Source organism: Geotrypetes seraphini, chromosome 10, assembly GCF_902459505.1.
Source record: "Geotrypetes seraphini chromosome 10, aGeoSer1.1, whole genome shotgun sequence".
Taxonomy (NCBI): domain Eukaryota; kingdom Metazoa; phylum Chordata; class Amphibia; order Gymnophiona; family Dermophiidae; genus Geotrypetes; species Geotrypetes seraphini.
In genome coordinates this window covers 135,748,972-135,762,075 of record NC_047093.1, presented here as the reverse complement: position 1 = coordinate 135,762,075, position 13,104 = coordinate 135,748,972, and the positions used below count along the sequence as shown (strand labels likewise).

The following is a 13,104-nucleotide window of genomic DNA, read 5'->3' as shown; positions in this document are numbered from 1 at the left end:
CACTCGTGGGTCCTAAAATCCCCCTGCTATCAATCGTACGATGTGTCATCAACATCATATTTTTTTCAAGTATGTACTGTATATTCATTGTTACAAGTGTCTATATTCAATTTAAATCCTCTGCGCATATCTTTAAACAGCCAAACGTGGCCCGTTTCATCAAAATTATGGCTTCATAAGGGGATCCACATATAAAGTGCATGAATCTAGAAAAACAATGTCAACATTTGAAAAGAGCATACATATACTTCAATCTGATATAAACATCATTATTTGAACTTTGCATACAACATTTCAACTCATGTGACTTAGCTCCCCTATCACAAGCAAAAAAAAAAAATGGCACCTTTAAATAAAGAACGCCAACACATGCACAGTTGTATTATCACATCAATATAAATGAAGCCTTTAAAGAGACATAGCTACTATCTATAATATATCAACAACATCATATGCAGAAACCACATTACCGGTGCGTTTCCAAACAATATTAGAATTCAGTCCACTGGGTGCCAAAGTTCTCAACCATAGTCTGTTATTGAGAAAGACATGGGGGAAGCCACTGCTTGCCCTGGATCAGTTACATTTAAGAAGAAACATATTAAATGAACTAGCGTTTTTCAATCTTTATGTGACTAACTAAGAAAAACCTCCATAGACTTCAGCTAATTCAGAACGCCGCGGCCAAGCTTATTTTCGCAAAAGGCAAGTTCGATCACGTCTCCCCACTCCTCTCCAAGCTTCACTGGCTCCCAGTATACTCCAGAGTCCTCTATAAATGTGCCTGCTTAGCCTTCAAGATCCTACATGGCGTCCTCCCTCCCGTTATCCCACTCTTTTGGAACTCCTCAAACACACACCCCACTAGACCCTCACAAAAACTGAAACTGTCTTTCCCCTCTATAAAAGGTATATCCCGCGTAGGAAAACTTGGAACATCCCTCCTCTTTAGAACCACAGAACTCTGGAACAACCTCACACCCCCGCTCAGAAATTCAAGCTCCTTCCAATCCTTCCGCAAACACTTGAAAACTTGGCTCTTTTCAAAAATCTAATTACCTCCCATACTCTAGCATCCGGTCCCTCTCTATCTTCTTAGTCCCTCTCCTTTATCCCTTCATTGTAGTTCCTTTCCTCTTAACTTCTGTAAACCGTGCCGAGCTCTGCGCTTGCGGAGATGGCGCGGTATACAAACCTAAGATTTAGTTTAGTTTAGTTTAGACTTCACCTCCAGCTTTAAATCTAGCTGTATTTGTCGGTTCCCTGACGCAACAACGAAACGTGGCACGTCGGAACCAGTCACTATTGTCAAAGCTAAGTTATATATTTCAAATACTAAACTTTTGAAGCAATGACAGTGTCAGCAAAGCTTTTTGCTAGCACTTAATTTATGGAAATTTACACCTTCAGAGCCAATTCAATTTCTAGACACTGCGATGATTGGGTTGTGAGGCGGAGTAATCAGCCTTCATGTCTCTGAGCAGAGTCTTAAGAATAAGAATTGTGAATGAGTAAAGTTTGGAATTTTGTGTGATCAACTGCAGTGACTTTTTCAGTCTTATCGATATCCCTTTAGTCACTCCATAAATATTTATGGTATTTGAGTCATTTACCCCTGATATATTTTTGTGCCCTGGATCAGTATCATGGAATATTGCTACTCCTTGGGTTTTGGCCAGGTACTAGTGACCTGGATTGGCCTCCGTGAGAATGGGCTACTGGGCTTGATGGTCTGACCCAGTAAGACTATTCTTATGTTCTTACCTATAGATCCATTTCACTTCTTTGCATTGCAATCTTAATAAACAGTCACCCTCTCTGATTTGAGTTTTCTCAACATCCAGTAAAAACATCTCAGATCATCAAAATATGCCCATATGTAATGCAATGTTTCACTAATGGTTCATTAATCTTCTTTTTAATGTTAGATTTCTGCTCCGCCATTCTCTGTTTTAATGATCTTGTTAAACTGACATAAAACTTTAAGCAAGGACATTTAAGAACATAAGAATTGCCGCTGCTGGGTTAAACCAGTGGTCCATTGTGCCCAGAAGTCCCGCTCCTGCGGCGGCCCTCTGGTCAAAGACCAGCGCCCTAACTGAGACTAGCCTTACCTGTGTACGTTCTTGTTCAAAAGGAACTTGTCTAACTTTGTCTTGAATCCCTGGAGGGTGTTTTCCCCTATGACAGACTTTGGAAGAGCAATCCAGTTTTCTATCACTCTCCGGGTGAAGAAGAACTTCCTTACGGAATCTATTCCTTTTCAATTTTAGAGAGTGCCCTCTCGTTCTCCCTACCTTGGAGAGGGTGAACAACCTGTCCTTATCTACTAAGTCTATTCCCTTCAGTACCTTGAATGTTTCAATCATATCCCCTCTCAATCTCCTCTGTTCGAGGGAGAAAAGGCCCAGTTTCTCTAATCTTTCACTGTACAGCAACTTCTCCAGCTCCTTAACCATTTTAGTCGCTCTTCTCTGGACCCTTTCGAGTGGTACCATGTCCTTCTTCATGTACAGCGACCAGTGCTGGACGCAGTACTCCAGGCCAGGGCGCACCATGGCCTGGTACATTTTTATGATAACCTTCTCCGATCTGTTTGTGATCCCCTTCTTTATCATTCCTAGTATTCTGTTTGCCCTTTTGATGATATACAGTAGATTATACATTCAGTTTTACAAGTATTCCATGTTGGCCTTTGAATTAATGAATCCATTATCTTTCAAATTCCACCATATATAGATTTGCTGTGGAGGGAGCAAATGTCACTTCAGTTGCAACCCTTAATTTCTGTAAATATAGCTGTTCAAAGAAATTCTCTTTCATTATAATTCATGCAAGATTCAAGAGCAATTCAGTAGGAACCAAATGTGACCTTTCACATTCTTCTAGAGTAACCCTGATGAAACATAGAAATATAGAAACATGATAGTATGATGGTAGGTAAAGGCCAAATGGCCCATCTAGTCTGCCCATCTACAGTAACCATTATCTCTTCCTCTCTCTAAGAGATCCCACCTGCCTATCCCAGGCTTTCTTGAATTCAGACACAGTCTGTCTTCATCACCTCTTCTGGGAGGCTATTCCATGCATCTACCACCCTTTCTGTAAAAAAAAGTATTTCCCTAGATTACTCCGGAGCCTATCACCTCTTAACTTCATCCTACAGTATGTCCTTTCATTCTAGAGCTTCCTTTCAAATGACAGAGACTTGACTCATGCATATTTACACCATGTAGGTATTTAAATATCTTTATCATGTCTCCCGCCTTTCCTCCAAAATATACATATTGAGATCTTTAAGTCTGTTCCCATATGCCTTACGATGAAGACCACCAACCAATTTAGTAACCTTCTTCTGGACTAACTCCATCTAGCTTATATATTTTTGAAGGTGCGGTCTCCAGATATTTTAAATGAGATCTCACCAGTCTTATATAGGGGTGGTAGATTCAAAGGCAATGTTAAGAAATTCTACTTTACGGAGATGGTGGTGGATGCCTGGAATGCGCTCCCGAGAGAGGTGGTGGAGAGTAAAACTGTAACTGAGTTCAAAGAAGCGTGGGATGAACATAGAGGATCCAGAATCAGAAAATAATATTAAAAATTGAACTAAGGCCAGTACTGGGCAGACTTGCACGGTCTGTGTCTGTATATGGCCGTTTGGTGGAGGATGAGTTGGGGAGGGCTTCAATGGCTGGGAGGGTGTAGATGGGCTGGAGTAGGTTTTAATGGAGATTTTGGCAGTAGGAACCCAAGCACAGTACCGGGTAGAGCTTTGGATTCTTGCCCAGAAATAGCTAAGAAGAAAAAACTAAAAAAATTTAAATTGAATCAGGTTGGGCAGACTGGTGTTTTTATCTGCCGTCATCTACTATGTTACTATGTTATTAATTAAGATATTTTAAATGAGGTCTCACCAGAGTCTTAAACATGTGATTAATTAAGCACTTTATTCAGGAATAGAGTTATTAATTACAATTGTAAGTTTATTAATGTGTTTTTAGCTAGAATATCCAATTTAAGCACTTTACCTGATTTTGGCCAAGTTTAATTGGATTTAATAGTTTTTAATTCATCTGAATGCACTTTAACTGTTGAAGGTTGTTTTTTTTTTTGTTTTTTTTTAAAAGAGATTCATCTGAGTGAAATTCTGAAGACATTCTGGTGTGCAATAAAGCTTGTTATTTTTGTTCTGTAAACTGGGGTGAAGGTTTCTTTCTTACTAGTTTATCACTGGGTATCTTATACGCACCAGGGAGTTTCTTTAAATGCCTGTAGCGAATTAGTAGAAGTGGGTTCCAGGGGACCCAATCTTCACCAACTCATCACTGTGACATTTGACCTTTTAATGTCTGACTGGGATATGTTTGTGCTGAAGCTAGGGGGCGCTACATACTGTCCTTGATACATGATGTACAGTTCACAGGCACTGGTCTGAACAAATTATATCTGATTTGTGTATTTTGGCCTAGTGGGCAAATTCATGTTTTCTGGCTATTTTGCCATGGTGTACAAATGCCCCAGAAACTCCTGTTCTAAAAGCAAAAATTGTGATAATTAATTGTTCCATTATTTTCAGCTAGTTTGATCAAGCCACAATTAGGTAGCTCAATCCTTGTAACTGACTTGTTTTTAATAGCTTATATCACAGTGTAGTAATGTGAATTAGGGTTCAACCTGTTCTTTCACAGATACATCCATAGCAAGACTCTTTATTAACATTAAATATACTGAGGCTTGTTACTTCATGGGTAAATTAGAAGAAAAGGCTCTTGAGATTCAGTTGCAATCTTTATAAAGACCTGTTTTTGACACTCCTCAAATTCAAAGTGTGTACAGCTAACTGCGGCATTACATAAATTCTGGCCTGGACTAGCCAGACCTTAAGAAATAGGATTGTTATAAGATTCTAAGAGTTAGTTTGGATTACTTTAGCCAGGTTTCTGATAGCTTGAAACTCTGATGTAGAGGTTATGCTGTATGACTGCTTCTCTCTCGCTCACCTGGGCCTTCCTGGCTTGATTGTGGTCAGGAGTTTTATCTGGTTCTCTGGACCATGAACTACTTGCTGTACCCAGTTCTGTCCAGCAAACTGGAACACTCGTAGACTCAGGAACCTCTGCATGATCTGACTATTGGATTCCTTATGGCAGGTCAGCCACTTGATGGCTCATAGTCTGTTACCAGGGTAAAAGGGCATTCAGCAAAATAGTATGGGACCATATTCATTGCCCATGTAGAGTATACCATATATACTTGAATATAACTCAATCCAAATATAAGTTGAGACCCCCATTTTATCTCCCCTAATAAGAAGGAAAAATGGTTGACTTGAAAATAAGATGGGGGCTTAATATTCAAGTTGCCTGCCCTACAAGGATCTGCACCCATTGCCCCCTCCCTCCCTCACCTGTCAGCTCCCTTCCCTTCCTGCCCTCCAAGGCTCTGCACCCTGTCCCCCTCCCTGCCCTGTCCATTGTACCTCCTCTCTGCTAATATCCTGCATGCCACCATGCTTTCTGTATGACACATGTACCTGGAATCCCTGGTTGTCCAGAGGTGTAGCGGGCAGGAGTGAGCTTGAATCCTTTAAAGGCTGTGAAGACTGAATGCAGTAGCCCCAAAAGCTCTTGTCTGGAGAGATGGTGCCAGTACCAGAAGAGACATTGACATGGAAGCAATCTGCTTTACTGGTCATTGGGACATGGGAAACCTCAAAGCTGAGGCATCCTTACGAGGAGACATCAACTGGATGGAAGAAGAGCGATCTTTAGTGCATTGATGCTTACTATGCATCAAGGAAGTCAATGCTTGGAAGCACTCAGTGCTATTCCTAGAAGAGAAAGAATGTTTATGCTTCTTAGCTTTCTTGCATGCTGAGTGCCCCGATGCTTGAGGCATAGATGAAGATGATGTAGAGTCTTGCATCTATAAGGAGCCCAGTGTCCAATGCTCTGGACATAGTATAAATGCACTTGGTACCAATAAGAACATAAGATTTGCCTCTGTTGGGTCAGACCCGTGGTCCATCGTGCCTAGCAGTCCACTTATGCGGCAGCCATTAGGTCAAAGACCAGTGCCATATTTGAGTCTAGCCTTACTTGCGTATGTTCTGTTCCAGTAGGAACTTATCCAACCTTGTCTTGATTCGCTGAAGGGTGCTTTTCCCTATAACAGCCTCCGGAAGAGTGTTCCAAATTTCTACCACTGTCTGGGTGAAGAAGAACTTCCTTACGTTTGTACGTAATCTTTTCCCTTCTAACTTTAGTGAGTGCCCTTTCTTTCTCTTCACCTTGGAGAGGGTAAACAATCTCTTTCTAGTAAGTCAATTCCCTTCAATATCTTGAATGTTTCGATCATGTCCCCTCTCAGTCTTCTCTTTTCAAGGGAGAAGAGTCCCAGTTTTTCTAGCCTCTCATTGTACAAGTCCCCCAGCCCCTTAACCATTTTTGTTGTTCTTTTCTGGACCCTTTCGAGTAGTACTATGTCCTTTTCCATGTACGGCAACCAGTGTTGGACACAGTACTCCAGCTGGGGGCGTACCATGGCCCGGTACAGCAGCATGATAACCTTCTCAGATCTGTTTGTGATCCCCTTCTTAGTCATTCCTAGCATTCTGTTTGCCCTTTTTGCCGCCACCGCGCAATGCGCGGACGGTTTCATTGACTTGTCTACAAGTACTCCCAAATCTTTTTCTTGGGTCTCTCTCAGAGTATAGCACCAGACATCCTGTATTCGTGCATATGATTTTTGTTACCGACATGCATCACCTTGCACTTATCCACATTGAACCTCATTTGCCATTTCATGGCCCATTCCTTGAGTGTATTTATATCTCTTTGTAGGTCTTTGCAATCCTTCTGTGTCCTCACTACTCTGAATAACTTTGTATCGTCCGTAAATTTAATCACCTCACTCGTCTGCCAATTTGTAGGTCATTTATAAATATGCTGAAGAGCACAGGTCCGAGCAGCAAACCCTGTGGCACTCCACCTGTGACGCTTTTCCAGTCCAAGTATTGTTTCCTATCCGCCAACCAGTTTTTAATTCACGTGAGTATATCACCTTCGATTCCATGGCTCGCAATTTTTCAAAGTAGACGTTCATGCAGAACCTTGTCGAACGCCTTTTGAAAATCTAGATATACGCTGTCTACCATGTCACCCTTGTCTATCTGCCCATTTACTTCTTCGAAGAAGTGCAGTAAGTTTGTCAAGCAAGATCTTCCTTTGCTGAAGACATGCTGGCTGATCCTCATCAGTTTGTGTCCGTCAAGGTGATCGATGATACAGTCCTTTATCAGCGCTTCTACCATCTTTCCTGGTACCGAAGTTAGACTCACTGGTCTGTAGTTTCCTGGATCTCCTTTTGAAACTTTCTTGATGATCGGTCTAACATTCACCACTTTCCAGTCTTCTGGAATCCTTCCTGATTTGATCGACAGATTGGCTATTAGTTGGAGCAGTTCAGTTATAACCCCTTTTAGTTTCTTGATTACCCTCGGGTGGATGCCGTCCAGTCCCAGGGATTTATCGTTTTTAAACCTATCAATCTGTCTGTACACCTCTTCTAGAGTGACTGTCATCCCTGTCAGTTTCCCATCTTTATTTCCTGTGTATGGCCTGTCGGCTTCTGGTATATTGGATATATCCTCTCTGGTAAATACAGACACAAAAAATGTGTTCAGTTTATCGGCGATGGCTTTGTCCTCCTTTAGTACTCCCTTTATTCCATGATCATCTAATGGCCCCACCATTCCTTTGCGGGTCGTTTCCCTTTAATATATCAAAAGAACGGCTTAAAGTTTTTGGCCTCCTTGGCTATTTTTTCCTCGTAGTCTCTTTTGGCCCCTCTGACCGTCTTATGGCACTAGCTTTGATGTTTGTGCTTTTTCCAGTTTTCGTACATTTTTGTCCATGCCGGTTCCTTGTTCTTCTTCCTCTTGGAACCCTTGATATGCGGTATATATAGATTTTGTGCCTCTGTGACTGTGTCCTTAAAAAGGGTCCATGCTTGCTCTAGCGTATTTACAGTGCTTAATCTCTTCCTAATCTTCTTCCTCACCATGACTCTCATCCTTTTGTAGTTCCCTTTTCGGAAGTTCAGTGCCGTGGCCGTTGTTCTGGATCGTTTTTTTGTTCCTGTGTCTAGGTTGAAGTGGATCATGTTGTGATCACTGTTTCCCAGCATCCCTTCTACTTCTATACTTTGTGCTGGTCCTCGTAATCCATTTAGAATTAAGTCTAGAATTGCATTTCCTTTCATATTTTCCATGCCAAGTTGTTCCAGGAAGCAATCGCCTACAGCATCCAGGAATTTGGTCTCTCTACTGCAGCCAGAGGTGCCTAGGTTCCAGTCTATCCCTGGATAATTGAAGTCACCCATGATAACTGTGTTGCCTCCATTGCATTTATGTTTAATCTTGTCCGTCATTTCTCCATCAGTTTCTTTGGACTACCCTGGGGGTCGGTAGTAGATGTTGATCTTCATATCCATTCCATTTGTTCCTGGTATTTTGACCCATAGAGACTCTACTTTATTGTTCGTTTCCGGCGTGTTCTCTCTGGTAGACTCAAGTCCCTCTTTTATGTATAGGGCAATACCCCCACCATTTTGTCCTACTGTGTCTTTGCAGTATAGCTTGTATCCAGGTGTCCCATCATGTTTCTGTGATGCCAATAATGTCTAGGTTATCTTTTTGTGCCATAGCTTCCAGTTCCCCCATTTTATTCCTTAGGCTCCTTGCGTTTGTATACATAGACTTAAGTTTGCGGCCTGTTACTTTCTTGTACTTTCTTCCTCCTTCTGTCTCCCTCGCTTCTGTCCCTTTCGATCCGTTGAGATTTCTATCTTTCCTATGATCCGATGTGTCTTCCCTGCAATCTTCTTGCATGGTACCCTCTGGGTATACCGTTTCCCGAACCATCGACTCTTGGTCGACTGTCGGCTTTCCCCTTCTTCTTAGTTTAAAAACCTCTCAATTTCTCGCTTGATGTTGCTTGCAAGTAGCCTCGTTCTGTCTCCGCTGAGGTGGAGTCCATCCTTCCTGTATAGCTGCTCTTCTCCCAGAACGTCGTCCAGTTGCGCATGAAGTGGCTCATCCACGTGTTGATTGCTTGCAGTTCTGTCTGCCTCTTTCCGTCAGCCCTGGGTACTGGCAAGATCTCCAAGAAAGCTATCATCGGCGTTCTGATCTTCAGCTTCCTTCCTAGCATCCGGAACTGGTCTTTCAGTGTTTCCCTGCTGTAGTTCCTGTTGCTCACGTTATTTGTCCCGATGTGGATCACCACTGCCATATCTTCCCTCTTCTGCACTGTCGATGATCCTGTCGATGTGGCTCACTATATCCTCCACCTTGGCTCCTGGTAGACAGGTCACCAGTCGATCCTGACTTCCTCCTGCTATGTGGCTGTTGACTTGTCGAATGTGGCTGTCGACTTGTCATATTGCTGTCTTCTCTATCTTCTCTTGTCTCTCTAGCCACAGGTCCATGTCCTTGGTGTACGTCCATCTCTCTAGCCGCAGGTCCGTGTCCTCGGTGCACTTCCTTCTTTCCTCCTCCCGGTGTTGGTCTGCACTGGACTCGTCTTCCTGTGGGTTCCCCCCGCTAATTCCAGGTCCTGCTGCTATGTCATCTAGTCCTTTCTTGCGATTGTCCTCCATGTGGTTCTCACTCTCTGTGGGTGTATCTTGGCAGTTCCTCTGTTGTTGGTGATGTTCCATGGCCTCTATGTATTCCTCTTCGATGAACTTCTCTAACTCCCTGATTTCTTCTTCGATGTTCCTCTCTTTCATGAAGTTCTTTGCCTCCTTGACTTCTTCTTCAATGTTCCTCTCTTTCATGAAGTTTTCAGCCTCTCTGGTCTCCTCCTCAACTGTTCAAAGTGCTTCTAGTTCTAGTACTCTGCCCTCCAGTAGCCTGACTTGCTTCTTCAGGCCCTCCAATTCCTCGCATCGAGTGCATACATAAGACTGCCAACCAGAGGGGAGGTAGTCATACATATGACAAACGGTGCAGAAGACTGGATAATTTATCATCCTGCTTCTATCTGCTGTTTCCTTTGCTGGCTGCTTGCCAGTCTGAAGTGGTTTCTCCTTGTTTCCTTGGTCTTTTGTGCTTCTTGTTCTTCCTTATATGTCTTCTCCCGCTGTGTGTAGTGTCCTTGGTGCTGTTACTGTGCAGTCCCTCTCCTAATTATATACCTGCTACCCCTGCTTCTGTTGTGTATGTCCTCTGCGACTCCTGTGTTTATTTATTTATCTGCTGTTTGTGTCTGTCTCGTTGCCCTAGTGGTACCTGCCTGCGTGGGTGTCCTTCCCTGGTGTTTCCTCAGTGCCCGGACTTGTCCTTTCTTAAGGCCCTTCTTAAGGCGCTCTCACTAAGGTGAGTGTCTTTGACGCACACTGAACGGCTAAGCACCATTGGCCCCTTTCCTTTTAAGGGGGAGCTCCGGATTTTTGATGGATGACGTCGGAGGGTAAGCGGAACTACCTCTTGCCACTGTCCCTCATTCTTTCCTGCCTTCTATTCCTTCCCCTCTTCTTACTCCTCTTCTCTCTTCTCCTGCTCACCTGCCTCCTCACCTGCCCAAATCATAAAAGGCTGAGTTTCAGGTTCTGCGTCCCCTCCCACGCTCGATGTCAATGCTAATGCAGTAAGGAAAAGTTTTATCAATTGAATATTTTGAGCTTTGAGTGATCTGTTTTAAATATGGAAGCAGATGACCCAGACACTGGACACACTAATTATGTGGGTCAGAGTCCGATATGGTCTGATTATATCGAGAACAATTCTTAAAGCCACTCGGTACCGTCTTTAATATGGAGGGGAAAATGACCAAAGTGAAATGAAAGGGCTCAATGGCTAGAGGAGCTCAAGTAACTAAGGCACTGAAAACAGTCAATGCCCCCAGGGGAAAAATGGCCCAGGTAGGCCCAAAGGCCAAAAAATTAAAAAAATTGATGAAAATAAACAAAAGTTGGGTAAAATACTGGAACATGATGAATACAACCAGTTAAAAATAAGTATGGAAGACAGAACTGAAGACGCAGTTTCTCAGCTCTGTGAAAATCAATGAACTGTAGTCCCACGAGCCGACGTCAGCTGGGAAGACACTAACATGTACATGGTATGGGCACTGCCCCAAAATTTAAAGTGACAGTGTCTTTACTGTATTCCGTGGACGACATTACCCACATGTGAGAATATAATGCCTGCTTGTCCTCAGGGTATTATCAGTTTCAGGTATTCAAAGAAAATGGTAAGCAGAAAAGGAGCATAGCATTTAAGAAACAACCACCCAGTGTCAAATGAAGTTATATAACTTGTTTTCTTAATGCTCAGACGCCACCACAGCTCAGATGCAGCCCGAGATGCCATCCTGGTTACAGGAAATTGCCCAGGGAAGGAGAGCCCGTCTGCTGCTATGACTGCATTCCGTGCGCAGAGGGAGAAGTCTCCAACCAAACTGGTGGGTGATATTATGGTGAAAATGCGTTTGAGAAATTCAGTTATAAGCAGGGATTCATCCAGACCATATATACATAGAAATAGCTGACATACTAAAAATCAAAAAAGATGAAAAGGAGAAAAATAAACCTCAATTGAGGGCAGTTGGGACTACACAAGTACCCAACCCTCCACTCATCATCACGGGTTTATAAAAAACTCCAAAACATGTATAAATAATCAATTCTCACGTTTTTCATTCATACAAAATCTTCTTTTTGTTATTTTTTCAAAGTCTTTTTTATAAATTCAATGTAAATTCTGGGGATTTTGAATTGGAAGCCTTCGGTGAAAACCTTCGATTTCATATGAGTGTATTTGTTCACAATTCCATATGTATACTTTATATCTCTAAAAACTGCTTATACTTATTGCATTCAGCTGTAGTCCTCGCCAAGTAATATGGTTAAGTTTGGGATTCGGGCCTTCTACTGCTTGACATTCACATTGAATTTATAAAAAAGACTTTGAAAAAATAACAAAAAGAAGATTTTGTATGAATGAAAAACGTGAGAATTGATTATTTATACATGTTTTGGAGTTTTTTATAAACCCGTGATGATGAGTGGAGGGTTGGGTACTTGTGTAGTCCCAACTGCCCTCAATTGAGGTTTATTTTTCTCCTTTTCATCTTTTTTGATTTTTAGTATGTCAGCTATTTCTATGTATATATGGTCTGGATGAATCCCTGCTTATAACTGAATTTCTCAAACGCATTTTCAACATATTTATTATTAGTTTCACGTTTGTGCCTTAAATAAATTATTTATGGGTGATATTATGGAACATGTCAGGTGCACAAAGATATGGATTTATTCATCATGGTCCCTGTTCTGTTAAATTATGCAGGGAAGCCTAGCCTCAGGAAGTGTGATTGATTATTCCAGAGGCTGGTGTCACCTTTTTTCCTTTTCAAAATGAAAAAAAAAAAAACCCCAAATAATATTCCTCATTTCCAGTCAACTGACCCATCAGTTGTGATGATGGCTCAGGAGCTGCCTACTATAAATTTCCGTGGAAAATATCATTAGGGAGAACCAGAACCTTCAGCCAAGGCCGGGGACAGAGGCTCTCTGATACCCAAGGAATACATCAATCCTATCACAAGGAAATTAAGCATAGTGGGGCCTATAATCACCACAATTAAACAAAAAAATTGGATCATGTATATATTGAATAATCTCCCTATCAAACTGTAATAATAGCCCTATCCCCATTCCATTCTTTAAAAAGATATTGGAGGGGTCCTAATTATGCAAATGAGAATCAGATAGATTCAAAGGCCCAGATTCACTAAAGATAGCAACTCAATCACAGCTGGCCGATTCTCTGGCCAATTTTCAAACAGCGATTGATTCACTATCAAGTTTGCATGCAACTGGTTTGCACAGAGGTGCAAATCATTTGCATGCAAACCCACTGACTCAATCGCTTAGTGAGCAAATGAGACGTGCGCAGAGCCCTGACAGTAGTAACAGGAGAAGCAGCCTCCTGTCATTGCTGTCAGGGCTTCTGCCGGTTTGGGGTTGTTGTTTTTTTTTTTAATGGCATAGATATTTTGTGTGTATTACACACACAAAATATCTGCTCAATAA

General features: G+C 42.1%; 1 protein-coding gene across 1 annotated transcript in view; it reads left to right on the top strand.

Moving 5' to 3' along the window:
- LOC117368621 (vomeronasal type-2 receptor 26-like) overlaps window positions 1–13,104 on the top strand; it is a 43,220-nt gene that overhangs the window by 19,206 nt on the left and 10,910 nt on the right. Inside the window, exon 5 of the mRNA XM_033962350.1 lies at window positions 11,345–11,471. Within this exon, the coding sequence (XP_033818241.1) occupies window positions 11,345–11,471 (127 nt within the window). The remainder of the gene's footprint in view (window positions 1–11,344; window positions 11,472–13,104) is intronic.